This window comes from Rhinopithecus roxellana, chromosome 12 (assembly GCF_007565055.1).
Source record: "Rhinopithecus roxellana isolate Shanxi Qingling chromosome 12, ASM756505v1, whole genome shotgun sequence".
Lineage (NCBI taxonomy): Eukaryota > Metazoa > Chordata > Mammalia > Primates > Cercopithecidae > Rhinopithecus > Rhinopithecus roxellana.
In genome coordinates, this window is record NC_044560.1 from 114,709,493 (window position 1) to 114,726,203 (window position 16,711).

General features: G+C 49.5%; 1 protein-coding gene across 1 annotated transcript; it reads left to right on the forward strand.

Annotated features, from left to right (window-relative positions):
- Positions 1–10,960: 10,960 nt before the first annotated feature.
- On the forward strand, positions 10,961–15,950 carry LOC104675312 (leukocyte immunoglobulin-like receptor subfamily A member 6). Its single transcript, XM_030913742.1, is given in 7 exon segments — positions 10,961–11,019; positions 11,021–11,124; positions 11,438–11,722; positions 11,868–12,170; positions 12,606–12,902; positions 13,139–13,441; positions 15,631–15,950. Coding segments are annotated over 7 exon segments (1,545 nt in total). The 3' UTR covers positions 15,825–15,950.
- The last annotated feature ends 761 nt before the right edge of the window (positions 15,951–16,711 follow it).

The following is a 16,711-nucleotide window of genomic DNA, read 5'->3' on the forward strand; positions in this document are numbered from 1 at the left end:
TTCCCTAAGTCACATCGTTCGAAGGGGCAGAGCTGTGATCAAACCTCAGGCTTCCTGGCTCCAGAGTCTTCCCTATTAGTTCAACTGCTTGCTTCCTCTGAGAGGTAGAATATAATAATCTCTGATTGTCAACCCACCAAATATCCTTACAAAGTAGATACTTTTATTATTGCAATTGTATAGAAAAGTGAAGTGAGCCTCAGAAAGGCAAAGTGACTTTCCAAAGGAGACAGAGATAGCAAGAGGCAGATTTAGGTTTTGAAAGTACTGTGATGTAACTCCAAGTCTGCTGCCTTTTTTCTTTTTTCTTTTTTCTTTTTTTTTTTTTTTTTTTTTTTGAGATGGAGTCTCACTTTGTCACCCAGGTTGGAGTGCAGTGGCGTCATCTCAGCTCACTACAAGCTCTGTCTCCCGGGTTCACAGCATTCTCCTGCCTCAGCCTCCCAAGTAGCTGGGACTACAGGCGCCCGCCACCACGCCTGGCTAATTTTTTTTATTTTTTATTTTTAGTGGAGACGGGGTTTCACCGTATCAGCCAGGATGGTCTTGATCTCCTTACCTTGTGATCCGCTCACCTTGGTCTCCCAGAGTGCTGGGATTACAGGCGTGAGCCACCGTGCCCGACCCCAAGCCTGTTGCTTGTTAGTCAATACCCTATAAACTGGTTTTCTGAACCTGATCTGGAAAGAGATGATCTGAGGTGGATGAGGAAGAACCAACTCTAGATGCCACCCTGGGCCGTGCTAGTGGCTGTCCTGCTGGGTAAGAGGCCAACATCATAAGCTTCTGAATTCCATTCCTATTCAGAATCCATGGAATGGATGTGTCTTTTTCCAATTTATTCTGATGCATTCGCTAAATATTTATTAGACTCCTTTGGGGAATCTCCATTTAGGAGTCTCTAAAAGGGGGCCCAGCTTATACAAATGTATCAGCTAACACCAGAAAGCCGTTTTGCCTCCTGGACTCTGACCATGGTGCTGAAATTAGAGTTCATGACAACATCCCAGTCAGTGCTGTGGACAGCGACCACAAGAGCCACTCTCCTGCGGCTAGGTCCTGATAGAGGAAATAGGAAGGGTGTCTAGATACAGGGCCAGGTGTTTTGAAGACCTTGAGTAGGAGCCAAAATTGAACAGGATGTGGGGAAGCTCAAGAGGTAGACGACGTCTAGTTGGACCAAGGAACGTTGCTATCTAGATAGGCAATTATTTTTGTACTCTACACCAGGGTAGGCAGAGAGGAAGCCAAGACAGAAGTATCCTGGAACTTCCTTGGTCACACAGGATACTTAGTTTCCTCGATTGCTTATGAATATATATTATGAGTGCAAAAAGGTTTGAGTGCGATTATCCCTTAAACTAAAATCTGTTTTTGCAAGAGTTCTTCAGAGAACTGGAACTAACCAGATGTTTATTTATGTATATACCTATCATCTGTCTATGTATCTATTTATTTATTTCTCTAGGAGTGTACATTATGAGTGCCATATGGCCCCCTTACTGTGGGCCAACTTTTGTTACATGTTTTAGCCAATGAACCAGGCAAACTGTTAGAGCCATGTGTAGCTCACTGAGATACAACATTAAATGCAGGATCTCTCCTTAGTAGGTCCATATTAATAACATTGGCCTCTCTCAACTTTATCTTCCTTTCACCATTATCCAACACCCTTAATGTCCATTTGCACACATGTTCCCTAGATTTCTATGTGCATACATCAGAAAAACTTAGTAATCACTTTGGAGTGTAGCACATTTCCTCATGGATCACACATGGAACCTATGGCTTAGAAGCAAAGATGGGTAGTGGCGGCGGATCCTGAGGAAAACTAGCACTGTCTTGCATGGCAACTGCCTCCAGAGAGGCCTTTATTGTTTTCTCAGACAGTGCAGGGTTAATCTCCTCAGATGCAGGGGGAGAGGACACTTCCATTGTCAAGGAGCAGAGAGCAGAATTAAGGAGCTCGCTGTCTTTACCTTCATCCGGGTCCTTCACACATATCTATTCCAAATCTCAAGATTCCACACCTTCCCAATCAAGGCCCTCAAAGTAGATACTCTCTGAGGCTGGGAATTCCGTTTGTATTGTACTTTAGCCACTTAAAGCATGAGTTTCTGGGTTTGATTTTTCTTTTACTTTTTTTTTTTTTTTTTTTTTGAGACAGGGTCTCGCTCTTCTTGTCCCCCCCAGGCTGGAGTGCAGTGGCATGATTTCAACTCACTCCTGAATTTAAGCAATTCTCCTGCCTCAGCCTCTTGAGTAGCTGGGATTACAGGCACCTGCCACCACACCTGGTTAATTTTTGTATTTTTAGTAGAGTCGAGGTTTCGCCAAGTCAGCCAGGCCTGTCTTGAACTCCTGACCTCAGGTGATCTGTCCACCTTGGCCTCCCAAAGTGCTGGGATGACAGGCGTGAGCCACTGTGCCTGGCCCTGGATTTGATTTTTCAAAAGCCTCAGCCCTGTGACTACAAATTATGAGTATCTTTTAGGGCAGATAGAGAAGGCTTACATCATTTATGTTTGCACTTGAACTGAAGATTCAAATCTTTTAACTCATACTCTTCTTTTCCCAACTTTGTCCAGTGACAACCCAGCCAATTTCACTATGCATATGAGTTCTCAAAAACATTCAAAGGTATTATGTACATGATCACTCAGATTCTTCTACGTGTTTGTTAGGAGTTTCCCATGATGACATTTGGTGCATCCCTATGGCCACATCATGTTATGGACTGTCAATGCTACTAGAAATGGAGTTATTAGTGTTTTTAAATCAAATCGAATTAGAAAGCCGATTTCAGAAACTTTGGATCCAATTCAGAAAACTCATTCTTAAAAATGCTGTTCCTTTGGAATCATCTCTGGGACCAAAATGATGTTTTTCAAGCGTTCTCCAGAGAAATTGAACCAGCAGAATGTTTATTTATGTGTCTGTCTGTATATCTACATATTTCTCTGTGTATCTATCTATCTATGTTTCTATCTATCTATCTATCTACCTATTTGTTTATCTATTCATTTATCTGGGAATTGGCTCATGTGATTGTAGGAGCTTGCTGAGTTCACAATCTGCAGGACAGGAGAGTATCTTGGAGACTTAGGAAAGAGTTGTAGGAAACTAAAAAATCCAAAGACAATCCGCTGGAAGAATTTATTCTTGCTCAGGGGAGCTCGCCACTGTTATTTTATCATTATTTTGCTCACAAGGCAAGTATCATCCTATAACATATCGGATGTTCTATTAATTTTTGTTGTTGTCTAATATCCATCTTTCTCAACTATAATATGGATCCAATACAGGCACTTTTTTTTTTTTTTTTTTTTTTTTGAGACGGGGTCTCTCTCTGTCGCTCAGGCTGGAGTGCAGTGGCACAATCTTGGCTCACTGCAAGCTTCACCACCCAGGTTCACGCCATTCTCCTGCCTCAGCCTCCCAAGTAGCTGGGACTACAGGCACCTGCCACCACTCCAATACAAGCACTTTTTAAGCAGTCTTTATGCCTTTTTTTCTGCCACATCTTATACACCAAGAATCATGTTTGACACATTAGATACTTAATGGATACCCACAAAAACAGTGAATAAAAGTTTCTCCACTTCTTCCAAGGTTATTTTTAACACTGGAGCAAATGATTTCTACTTGATTCTCTCTTTTTTTCTCCCCTCCAGGCTGCCTTTAGTGAAAGGTCCTCAGAATGAAAAAATATTTTTGGGGGGAGGCAAAACCCTAAGGTTGGCAAGAAACAAACCCCAGCCTTATTCTTACTTTCCTTTTCTCACTTAGATCTCAGTGTCCTTGACTGCAATGCTGTTTCTACCTAGTTTACTTTAGGCTTCCCAGATGTATTTTCCTCTCTAAGTTTCTCTGTCTCTTCCTGTCTCTGTCTCTCTCTCACTCTGTTTCTTTCCATCTCTGTCTTTCTTGCTCCAACTTTCTCAGTTGACTAAAACTAATAGCTACTAATAGCTTTCAGTAATTTGAACATTTCACAGATGTTTTTCTAGATCAACTCAAATCTCTATGCAAACACTGTCACTGTACTTACAGATGAAATGATAATCACTTCCTAGCAAGAAAAGGATCCCATGGTGTCTTAAGCCTTTATCTCAGGGTTAAGATGCCCCTTTTGTGGAGGTGCTTAGACTGTGACTACGGCAGTTGCTTTCCCAGCAAGAAACTGTATTTGGTAAGTGGACCTTCTTTTCAATTAGACAGCCATATTCTCAGAGATATAGAATATTTGTTGCAAAAAAAAAATTATGGTGTAGACATACCGATCTATTTCCCCTAAAGTCAAAACTGAACATGGAAAAGAAACATGAGGCAGGGGTATTTTCTGACAGTTCCTGAGACAGAGAACCACCTCAACCTTCCCACTCAGGGCTGCCTGGCATCCTTCTCTATCATAGCCCCATCTGAAAGACTCTGAATAAATATGCCAAACCTCATAGTCTTAGCTCTCCTCCATGTAAGAGGGGTTAGAGTGTGTTCAGGTCTTGGCTCCTGCTCACACACCTGTTGTCTAGTAGCAACTGCTACTTAGGACATTTGAAATATCTCTGGTGGTTGCTGCACTTTGTTTGGCAATGGCTGTGCGTCTCTGAAAATGTTCTGTGATGATTGCAAAACGATACACTTTCCTCTCCGTTCTTATGGGTTCCAGGGAGACAGATGTGCTTGATTTCACCAGTACTATGTGTCTAGAGACAATTTCTTGGATTAGTGTGAAGAAGGTAAATTATATCTTTCATTTAGAAGACTATAAATCTCCCTTTTACAAAACGTGAGTTGTCAAGGTTTGGAGAGCAGGAATACTCAGGGACTGTATGAGTGTTCATGTCTAATAAATGCAACTCTGAGACTTAACCATATTTAAAAGCACTTTCATAGTTCCCAGACCTTGTCATCTGCTCCAGATCCACTGGGTTCTGAAGCCAAACCTTTCTGAAACTGTTCTTCCTTTCAGCCCTTAAGCAGGGAACACTTGGTCTGTTCTGACAGCTAAGTATGCAGCCACAGGAGCTGTGAAAAGTGCTATCGGCCAGGCGCGGTGGCTCGTGCCTGTAATCCCAGCACTTTGGGAGGCTGAGGTGGGTGGATCGCAAGGTCGACAGATAGAGACCAGCCTGGCCAACATGTGAAACCCTGTCTCTACTAAAAATACAAAACTTAGCCGGGCGTGGTGGCGGGCACCTGCAATCCCAGCTACTCAGGAGGCTGAGGCAGGAGAATCGCTTGAACCCGCGAGGCAGAGGTTGCAGTGAGCCGAGATCATGCCACTGTACTCCAGTCTGGTGACACAGCGAGACTCAGGTCTAAAAAAAAAAGAAAAAGAAAAAGTGCTGTCTCAGGGGCTTCCCGATGGGTGCCAGTGTTTTCTGAAGGAGTGTGTGTATCTGAGATAAATGAGGGAGATGACTGGGAAAAAAGTGTGGCTGGGTGAAGGCAGAGAGCTGACTCCACTTATCACACCTACAAACACATGCACACACATGCACACAGTAATCTACACGCATACACACACTCACACGTGCATACATTTGCACACACTCACAGAGGCATGTGCGCTTGAGCACACACTTACCCACGTCAAGAAAGCCCCAAGTCAACCATGGGCTGGGACGTGTTGGTGTCTCCACCCCACTTACAGGGTCAGAAGCGTTTCCCTACTCAGATTAAGTCAGAAAATTGCCTGCGAACAACTAGGGGGCCAGAGCCTCTCATCTGGTTTAACTTGTGTCCCTTGTCCCCCTCACAGGGCGTGCAATGGGAGTGTAACTGGCTCCTTCAGTACCCTGCTGCTCAAACCTCCAGGGGAGCATAGAGACGGGCAGGCTGTGAGGCTCTGACCCCATGGCAGTGTCTAGGGGTGAGTGTTTACAGCTCCTGAAGCCCCAGTGGGCGTGTGTTACCATGTGCTCTTTTAGTTCAGCCGTCCACAGACGGCTTGTGTTAATCCGCTCAGTCAGACCCCCTACCTTATCGCAAGCACAGAGGGCTTTCTGTATCCCAGGCTTCTTGTCTTGGTGTACCAGAATCAGATCACACTTGAGCTCGGAGAATGAGTGCAAGGTTTTACTGAGCGGCAGAAGCTCTCAGCAGATGGAGGAGCCAGAAGGGAGATGGTTTTCCCCTGGAGTCAGGCTGTCCAGCAGCCCAGGCTCTCCTCCCACTGCCCTGGCCAAACTCCTGTCGTTCTGCAGGTCAGTGGCCTGGTGGTGTGCCAGTGCCTGCCAGCGCCTTCCTCTCCACGTCCAGCCACCCATGTGTTCCTCCACCGAGGTACTCCTGTCAATGTGCAGCCGTCTGTGTGTCTGCCTGCTGGGGTCTGTGGGCGGGGGGGGGGGGGGGGGGCGGTGTTTTCTAGGCACAGGATGGGTGCGTGGCAGCCCAGGGTGGTCTTGGGAAATGCAACATTTGGACAGGAAATGCCCGTCCTCACCTAGGCCTGTGAGGGTGGAGCCTTAGTCAGGGACCACTCCCTCCTCTGACCAGCACTTCCCTTCCCTCTTCTGTATGATTTAAAGGGACTCCACCCTTCCCTTCCCAGCACTTCCTTATCACCGCTTAGGATAAAGCAAAAAGACAAAAAATAACCAGTGGTGGCTAAGGACGCAGAGAAAAGGGGACTCTTGTGCACTGTTGAAGGGAGCGAGGAGTGTGGTCATTACAGGAAACAGTACATAGGTTCCTCATAAAACTAAAAAGAGAACCACCCTACAACCCAGCCATCCCAGTTCTGGGTATAGATCGAAAGGAAAGGAAATCAGTATATTGGAAGGATAGCTTCACCCCCGTGTTTATTGCAGCACTATTCACAATAACCAAGATTTGGAAGCAACCTAAGTGTCCGTGTCCAGATAAGTGGATAAGGAAAATGTGGGACATCTACACAATGGAATATTATCCAGTCATTAAAAAGAATGAAATCCTGTCCTTTGTGGCAATGTGGATGAGCCTGGAGGACATTCTATTAAGTGAGATAAGCCAAGCATAGAAAGACAAAGCATGTTCTTACTCATCTGGGGGAGTTAAAACAGTCGATCTCAGATGCAGAGAGTAGAGTTGTGGTAACTAGAGGCTGGGAAGGGTGGGGAGAGGGGAAGGGAAAGGCTGGTTAAAGGATACAGAGTTACAGCTAGATGGAGGAAATAAGTTCTGGTATCCTATAGCACTGTAAGGTGACTATAATTAACAATAGTTTATTGTATATTTTCTTTTTTTAATTTTATTTTTTATTAGACTTTAAGTTCTAGGGTACATGTGTGGAACGTGCAGGTTTGTTACACAGGTATGCATGTGCCATGTTGGTGTGCTGCACCCATCAACTCGTGATTTACATTAGGTATTTCTCCTAATACTATCTCTCCCCCAGACCCCCCACCCCCGACAGGCCCCAGTGTGTAATGTTCCCTGCCCTGTGTCCAAGTGTTCTCATTGTTCAATTCCCACCTATGAGTGAGAACATGCGGTGCTTGGTTTCCTGTGCTTGTGGTAGTTTGCTGAGATTTATGGTTTCCAACTTCATCCATGTCCCTGCAAAGGACATAAACTCATCCTTTTTTTACGGCTGCATAGTATTCCATGGTGTGTATGTGCCACATTTTCCTAATCCAGTCTATCATTGATGGAAATTTGGGTTGGTTCCAAGTCTTTAGTATTGTGAATAGTACAGCAATAAACATACATATGTGTGCATGTATCTTTATAGCAGCATGATTTATAATCTTTTGGGTATATCCCCAGTAATGGGATGGCTGGGTCAAATGGTATTTCTAGTTCTAGATCCTTGAGGAATCGCCACACTGTCTTCCACAATGGTTGAACTAATTTACACTCCCACCAACAGTGTAAAAGCATTCCTAATTCTCCACATCCTCTCCAGTACCTGTTGTTTCCTGACTTTTTAATGATCATCATTCTAACTGGCGTGAGATGGCATCTCATCATGGTTTTGAGTTTATTGCATATTTTCAAATAGCTAGAACTCCTGGGCTCAAGTGATCCACTTGCCTTGGCCTCCCAGAGTGCTGGGATGAAGTGTGTCTTTTTATTATAACTTTTAATTGACACATAATAATTGTATATATTCGTAGGGCATAGAGTTGATATTGCAACACATGTATATAATGTGTAATGGTCATATAAGGGTAATTAACGTATCTGCCATTTCAAACATTTATCGTTCCTTTGTGTTGAAGACCTTCAAAATCCTCTCTTCTAGCTATCTGAAAACACATACTAAACTCTTAATGAGTCAATAGGTTGTCATTGGTGGCGCTTCTCATCGTTACGGGGTTTACTGTTTGCTGTCCATGTTTGTCGAATGGTTCATTTCTTTTTTTTTTCTTTTTTTTTTTTTTTTTTTTTTGAGACGGAGTCTCGCTCTGTTGCCCAGGCTGAAGTGCAGTGGCCAGATCTCAGCTCACTGCAAGCTCCGCCTCCCGGGTTTACACCATTCTCCTGCCTCAGCCTCCTGAGTAGCTGGGACTACAGGCGCTGACACCTCGCCCGGCTAGTTTTTTTTTTTGTATTTTTTAGTAGAGACGGGGTTTCACCGTGTTAGCCAGGATGGTCTCGATCTCCTGACCTCGTGATCCGCCCGTCTCGGCCTCCCGAAGTGCTGGGATTACAGGCTTGAGCCACCGCGCCCAGCCCGAATGGTTCATTTCTTACACACCAGTCCTTGCAAGGTAGTTCTTAGTGCTCTCCTGGGAGTCAGACTGAAAAAGAGAGGATTGTTCCGGCTGCCCCTGCTGCATGACCTCTACTCCTCCAAACATGTCACCTGCTTAGGGTCTTGCCCAGCACGGGAGGGTCTAGTGTGAACCTCACACTCACACGTGGGACAGACACCCATATCTGACCACGTTACAGTGATTCTGTTTCACACAAACAAGGGAGATGATCCAGTGTGGACCCCGGACCCAGGTCAGTGAGCAGAGATATTCCAGCGCCTGTCCACACACACAGGGCAGGAGGAACCACAGTTTCCAGCCTCACCCAGAGCCCTGACTCCTTCGTGCCTGTGAGGACCTGGGGTTCCTCTTCTGTGCCACACAGAGGTGGAAATCTCCCCCGGCTAATGAGCCCTGGGTGGTCCCAGGCATCGGTGGTCCCTCGGCTCTGGTCTATGATCTGTCTTACGGCACCCTGTCTATTTCAGGAATTTGTTATTTAACTTTTTCTGCGTAAGAACGTGACTACATGATTCAGAAATATCCTACGTAGGTTTCTCAGTGTTCAAAGCCAATGTGGGCTCTTGAGGGCGGCATCAATCCTCCTCCACAGTGGAGCCCAACACCAGGATCCTCTCCTGTCCTAACCTTCCTGTCTTAACTGGTCTGGAAATTCACCATGGCTGAGGCTGAGCCCCTCCCATGTCCTGGGCACCGCTGCCCTCCACAGCCACTGTGATGAGTGGGGTTCATGAAAACAGGCTCCAAACGAGGAAACTGAGGCTCAGGGATGGGATATTACTGCCCAAGGTCACACAGGCAGGGGATGATCATCAGGAACTAAATAAAAGTCATCTCCCAACCCAGTGTCCGAAATCAGAGCTCAAACCTCACATAATTGCTCCAAAAACCTCAAACGTGGATTAAGGCACAGAGGAAGGCCCAGGAAGTGAGGGGCACTGAGGAGGCAGGAATGACGTAGAGGTTTGTTCTCAGGAAGGAAGGAAGGAAGGAGGGAAGGAGGGAAGGAAGGAAGGAGGGAAGGAAGGAAGGAGGGAAGGAAGGAAGGAAGGAAGGAGGGAAGGAGGGAAGGAAGGAAGGAGGGAAGGAAGGAAGGAAGGAAGGAGGGAAGGAGGGAAGGAAGGAGGGAAGGAAGGAAGGAGGGAAGGAGGGAAGGAAGGAAGGAGGGAAGGAAGGAAGGAAGGAAGGAAGGAAGGAAGGAAGGAGGGAAGGAGGGAAGGAAGGAAGGACGGAAGGAAGGAAGGAAGGAAGGAGGGAAGGAAGGAAGGAGGGAAGGAAGGAAGGAGGGAAGGAAGGAAGGAGGGAAGGAAGGAAGGAAGGAAGGAGGGAAGGAGGGAAGGAAGGAGGGAAGGAGGGAAGGAGGGAAGGAAGGAAGGAAGGAAGGAGGGAAGGAGGGAAGGAGGGAAGGAAGGAAGGAGGGAAGGAAGGAAGGAAGGAAGGAGGGAGGGAGGGAGGGAGGAAGGAAGGAGGGAAGGAAGGAAGGAGGGAAGGAAGGAAGGAAGGAAGGTGGGAAGGAAGGAAGGAAGGAAGGAGGGAGGGAGGGAGGGAAGGAAGGAAGGAAGGAAGGAGGGAGAGAGGGAAGGAAGGAAGGAAGGAAGGAGGGAGGGAGGGAGGGAGGGAGGGAGGGAAGGAAGGAAGGAAGGAGGGAAGGAAAAAAAGAGAGAAGGGAAGTTTGGTAGAAAGGAAGGGATTGTTCTTGAAGGGACAAGAAAGGGATTGTTTGGTAGAAAAGAAACACACACTCCAGGGACAGAAAAACATACGTTTTATTATCTTTATTCCCTGCATTTCTCCTCTGTGCTCACTGCCACACGCAGCTCAGCCTGGGCTGCACAGCCAGGTGTCAGGCGCGTCTCTGCTGATCTGAGTCTGCCTGCAGCATGGACCTGCATCTTCCCTGAAGCATCTTCGGGGCTGGAGAGACGACTGCCATGGTAAGGACCCCGCAACGCTGAGCTGATGGACGGGCTGGAGGAGGGAGGGAGACCCCATGGGGAGGCTCTGAGAGGGAAGAGGAGCCCACGGTCGCCCTCGCCTGAAAGGGGCTGACTCAGGAAGGCACCGGGTCTATTTGCTGCTGTGTCCTGGCCCTCAGTGAGATAAAGATAAATCAGGCAGACAGTGACCCAGGGGCAAGGAGACCCCATTTCTCTCTGAAATGTCTGCAGAGAACCTGGTGCCCGCCCCCACCTCAGCCCTGGGGAAATGAGAGCCAGGCTCCTGGGGAGGGCGGTTTCTGTTCCTGTGGGCTGAGGATGAGACAACCCCCTGATAAGAAGGACTCAGCCTCTGAGGGGCCACACCCTGTGTGTCTCTGTCCTGCCAGCACCGAGGGCTCATCCATTTGCAAAGCTGAAAGGAGACAGAGGAGACGCCATAGACGCCATGACCCCCGCCCTCACAGCCTTGCTCTGCTTTGGTGAGATTTGAAGAGGAGAGAGGAAATCCCACAGGCCCTGGCCTATCAAGAGAACCCAGGGCTTTAGGCAGCTCCCAGGCAGGGGAGGGTCTGCTTAGGCTTCAGGGGCAAATCTCTCACAGGGAACTCTCTTCCAGGGCTGAGTCTGGGCCCCAGGACCCATGTGCAGGCAGGTGAGTCTGTCCCCAGCTCTCCCAGGTCCCTCCTCCTCACCCTGGACAGCTGCGGATGGAGACAGCAGTTTTGGTCAGGGAGCTGGGATGATCTGACGGGTGGGGAAGGTCCTGGGATCCAGGCTTTGATTTCCTTCCAGGAATCCTCCCCAAACCCACCCTCTGGGCTGAGCCAGGCTCTGTGATCATCCGGGGGAGCCCCGTGACCATCTGGTGTCAGGGAACCCTGGAGGCCCAGGAGTACCGACTGGATAAAGAGGGAAGCACAGAGCCCTGGGACAGAATGAACCCATTGGAGCCCAAGAACAAGGCCAGATTCTCCATCCCATCCATGACAGAGCACTATGCAGGGAGATTTCGCTGTTACTATCACAGCCCTGAAGGCTGGTCAGAGCACAGCGACCCCCTGGAGCTGGTGGTGACAGGTGAGAGGACACTCAGGGGTCCCAGCCCCAGGCTCTGCCCTCAGGAAAGGGGTCGGCTCTCAGGGGTGTCTCCCTCTCACAGCCCAGCCCTGGGGATGATGTGGGAGGTGGGAGACCATGTACACAGTGCCTCCTTCTCTCCTAGGAGCCTACAGCAAACCCACCCTCTCAGCCCTGCCCAGCCCTGTGGTGGCCTCAGGAGGGAACGTGACCCTCCGATGTGGCTCACCCGAGGGATATCAGCATTTTGTTCTGATTGAGGAAGGAGAACACAGGCTCCCCCGGATCCGGGACTCACAGCAGCTCCACAGTGGGTGGTTCCAGGCCCTGTTCCCTGTGGGCCCCGTGACCCCCAGCCACAGGTGGATGTTCAGATGCTATGGATACTACAGGAACACCTCCCAGGTGTGGTCCCACCCCAGTGACCTCCTGGAGATTCTGGCCTCAGGTGAGGGACCACGGCTTCTCTAACACACTTTCGGGGCAGCTGACAGGCTGCGGGGAGTCTGGCTGGTGACTGACTCTGGAAAGGACCCAGAGTGATGTGTGGATGGACGGGCTGCAGGCGTGAGGGAGACCCCATGGGGAGGCTCTGGCATGGGAGGAGGAGGCCTCAGCCACCCTCACCTGGAAGGGGAGGACTCCGGAAGGCACCGGTGTGTTTGCTGTGAGGTCCTGGCTCTCAGGGAGAGGGGGAAAGATCAGGCACAGTGGCCAGGGCTAGGGAGACCCCAATCCTCTGAAATGACTCCAAGGTGAGAAGGAGGCCCTGGGGTCAGAGACTCAGAGTGTGAGAGACCCTGAGACCTGCAGGGCCAGGATGGGAGATGGAACGGGCGTGGGAGGAACCAGCCCTCTGAGTCCCAGCACTCTTTCCCTCCAGACGTGTCTAGGAATCCCTCCCTCCTGACCCTGCAGGGCCCTGTTGTGGCCCGTGGAGAGAATCTGACCCTCCAGTGTCGCTCTGATGTGGGCTATGACAGATTCACCCTGCACAAGGTGGGGCAACGTATGTTTCTCCAGCGCCCTGGCTGGCAGCCCCAGGCTGGGCTCTCCCAGGCCAACTTCACCCTGGGCCCTGTGAGGGGCTCCCATGGGGGCCAGTACAGATGCTACGGTGCACACAACCTCTCCTCCGAGTGGTCGGCCCCCAGTGACCCCCTGGACATCCTGATCGCAGGTGAGGAGCCCAGCGGGTTCAATCAGGGATCCAGGCTCTGCACAGGCCCTGCCGGGGAACCCAGGTGGTGACGGCCGGGATGGAGGGGAAGGAGAGATAGACAGAGACAGTGGATGTGCAGGGAGGAGGACACTCAGAAAAAACAGAGACAGAGACTGAGGGTCCCAGAGAGAGGCCTAGGGAGGTATCAGCTCAGAACAAGGTGGGAGCCCCTCACCCATCCTTCTTCTCTCCAGGACAGATCCCTGGCAGACCCTCCCTCTCGGTGCAGTTGTGGCCCACGGTGGTCTCAGGAGAGAAGGTGACCCTGCTGTGTCAATCACAAGAGTGGATGGACATTTTCCTTCTGGCCAAGGAGGGGGCAGCATATCCCCTGCTGCGTCTGAGATCAAAGCACCGAGCTCAGCAGTACCAGGCTGAATTCCCCATGAGTCCTGTGACCTCAGCCCATGCGGGGACCTACAAGTGCTACGGCTCACGCAGCTCCAACCCCTACCTGCTGACTCACCCCAGTAACCCCCTGGAGCTCGTGGTCTCAGGTGAGGGCCCTGACCCTGTCCTCTCTGAGCTCAAAGGCTCAGCTCAAGCCCTGCCCCCAGGAGAGCTCTGGACACTAAGAAAAGAGGGGAGTGAAGGGAAAGGATCCGCAGGGGAGGGTCCAGCCCATGGGAGGGTGGAAATAGACAGGGACCTCCCACCCTTGAAGTGTCAATAGGGTAAAGAGCAGGGAGGGCTGGGAAGACAGAGGGGTGAACCTTGGAGGAGATAAGATTAGACTGAAGGTGGAAGACGGAGGCCCCACCCGCTCCTCTCCTCATGTCTCCACCTCAGAATCAGAGCTCTGGGTCCCAACCCCCAGCAGACGCCCTCCTGGAGGGAGAAGAATTCAGGTGCCACCTGACCCTCACCTTGTCTCCCCTGGCAGCCTCCCCAGCACTCAGCGCACACCTGAGCCTCACAGGGACCCGCACCTGCTCCCGCAGCAGCTCAGGGACTGTGCACAGCTCCTCTTCTGCTCCGCTGACCACATTTTTTATTTGGGTTTTTAATCTCGTACTGGCCTTTCTGTCCAAGCTGGTGAAAGCACATTTGCAGCATCACCTATTTTTTATTCCCACCCAGTTTTGTAACAGCCCTGATCTCACACGCTCCCTGAGGTTTGGTAAATGTCAGGTACAAATGTGGACTTCCCTTGTTCTGGACGTTTGCTGTGGAGGGGGTAGGGCTTATCTTTTCAGAAAAAGTCAGGTGACTGGCACTACTCCCTGAAACCCGACAGCACTTTCCAGATCTCAGAGGGAGGGAGAGATGGACAGAGACAGAGACAGAGACATGCTGGGGCCGCCCTTTCCTGGGCAGTTCATCCTGGCCTGTTCTCAATCCACCAAAGCCCCGAAGCTCAGCTCTCCTCCTCCTCTGCCTTCCCCTCCACCCCACAGACAAGCGGTCATTCCTCTCTGAAAAACAGGCTGAGACCTTTCTGGGACCTGCTCTTTCTGGAGCCTCTGATGCTCCCTGTCTGGGTCTCCACGCGCCTCCTTCCTGGCTCTTTTTGCTATTGAGGAATCAGCTTCAGTGTCACCTCCAAGTGTGACCTTCACTGATGACACAGCTCAGCCCAGACCTGCCTGCTTCTCATCTACGTCAAGTAATTAACCAACCTACACTGTGCAGCTGAATTCCTTCTGTCTTTCACTCTGTCTGCATATACACGTGTATGTGGTCACACCAATATCTTATGTGACATTAATACCTAGTTATCTATATATCTATACAGATAATAAATATTCACACATAAATGTAGTTCTCTACCCATTCATAAAACTACCCCTATGACTAGTAAATTTCCACTGCTGTGTTTCTATGTTTGCTGTTTGTCTCCTCAGATGAACCTACACTTCAAGAAAGCAAAGATAGTTTTTATGGCCCACTGTATATACAAAATAGATATATATTTCTGTTTGTGTTTTTCTGTGTGTGTATCACATTCTACCTGTTGCTGCCTATATGAATAATTAGCTACCTAGAGATTAAATGGAAGGTGAAACTCCAGGTGAAGTGGTTGAGGGCATGAAGAGGAGGCAGCCCCAGACTTTTACCCCTTTGTGCTCCTGACATTCAGGAGGCCCTGAGGACCAACCCCTCATCCACAGAGCCTGGGTCCTTCGCTGGTGGATCCGTGAAACTCTCATCTCGGGGTGAATTGGCTTATGTGCTCCTGTGTCCCAGGCTGCACAGACAGCACCCAGAGCTCAGTGACCCTGTACTGGGGATACTTTCCTTGCAGATCCTGAGCTCTCAGGGTGCAGGAAAACTCTCCCAGATGACTCAGAAGCAATGTCGAAATCCATAGAACACAGGAAAACTGAAATCATTCAGTGGGGAGACTGGAAGGAAGCCTGCTACAGCGGAGAAAGAGTGTTTTTTACAAATTCTGTAAAAGTCACATCATAAGATATTAAGTAATAAAAAAAAATGCAGAGCCCAGGTGAGAGGCTGGCTCAGGTCTCTTTCTCTCTGTTTTGGTTCTCAGGAGCTGCTGATAACCTCAGCCCATCACAAAACGAGTCTAACTCTGAGACTGATGTGTGAGGAGATGCTCTCAGTTATGGGGCTGGCACAGAGGGTCCTGTGAAGGGGAGGTGGGTGACCTGGGTGGACATCCAGGGATCCCAGGCTGATTCTGATCCACCCTGACCTCTGTGACTTCTTTGCCCACCATCCCCAGCCTCGCACCCCCAGGATTACACAGTGGAGAATCTCATCCGCATGGGCGTGGCTGGCTTGATCCTGGTGGTCCTCGGGATTCTGTTATTTGAGGCTCGGCGCAGCTGGAGAAGCTTCCCAAGAGGCAGCCGGGAGATGAACAACAGAGAGGATAATGTACCTTTCGGAGTCGTGAAGCCTCGGGAACAGATCTGACGATCCCAGGAGGTTCTGGAAGAAAATCTAGGGCCGATGCTATCTGGACTCTCTGCGGGTCGTTTCTAGAGGAAGGAATCAATGTTTGAGTGCAGGGACATTTTCTGGGGTGATCCATGGAGAGCCATTAAAATGTGATACCTTTCCTCTCCATTAATGTTGACTTTCCTTGGTTGGATCTGCTTCTTTTCCCATCCTTAGACATTAGACGTGAGGCTCCATCCCACACGGCAGTCTTGGGTCCACACCTCTGCACACCTGCGTGCTCTGGTCCATGGCATGTCACACAGTCCTCTTCATTTCTCATTGCGACACTTCCTGGTGCACTTTATTGGGTCTTCATGTCTTCCGTTCAGAGTTCCACACCTGGTTTAGGAACTAATTCAATGGGAGATCAGAGTCCCACCAGGAAAAGATAAATGCACCATGACGCCCTCACCTCCTGTGTGGACCCTGCGAGCCCTTCCCTCCTTTTCAGATGCTATCTGTGTAGTTTCTCCTGAAATATCACCACGTGGAATCATCACACTGGCATTTTAAGTCACAACCCAATGGCGTGCTAATTCTGAAAAACACATTTTTTAGGCCGGGCGCGGTGGCTCATGCCTGTAATCCCAGCACTTTGGGAGGCCAAGGTAGGTGGATCACTTGAAGTCAGGAGTTTGAGACCAGCCTGGCCAACATGGTAAAACTCCATCTCTACTAAAAATACAAAAATCAGCCGAGTGTGGTGGCACTTGCCTGTAGTCCCAGCTACTCAGGAGGCTGAGGCAGGAGAATCACTTGAACCCAGGAGGTGGAGGCTGCAATAAGCTGAGATTGTGCCACCAGACTTCAGCCTGGGCGACAGAGCGAGACTCCATCAAAAACAAACAAACAAACAAACA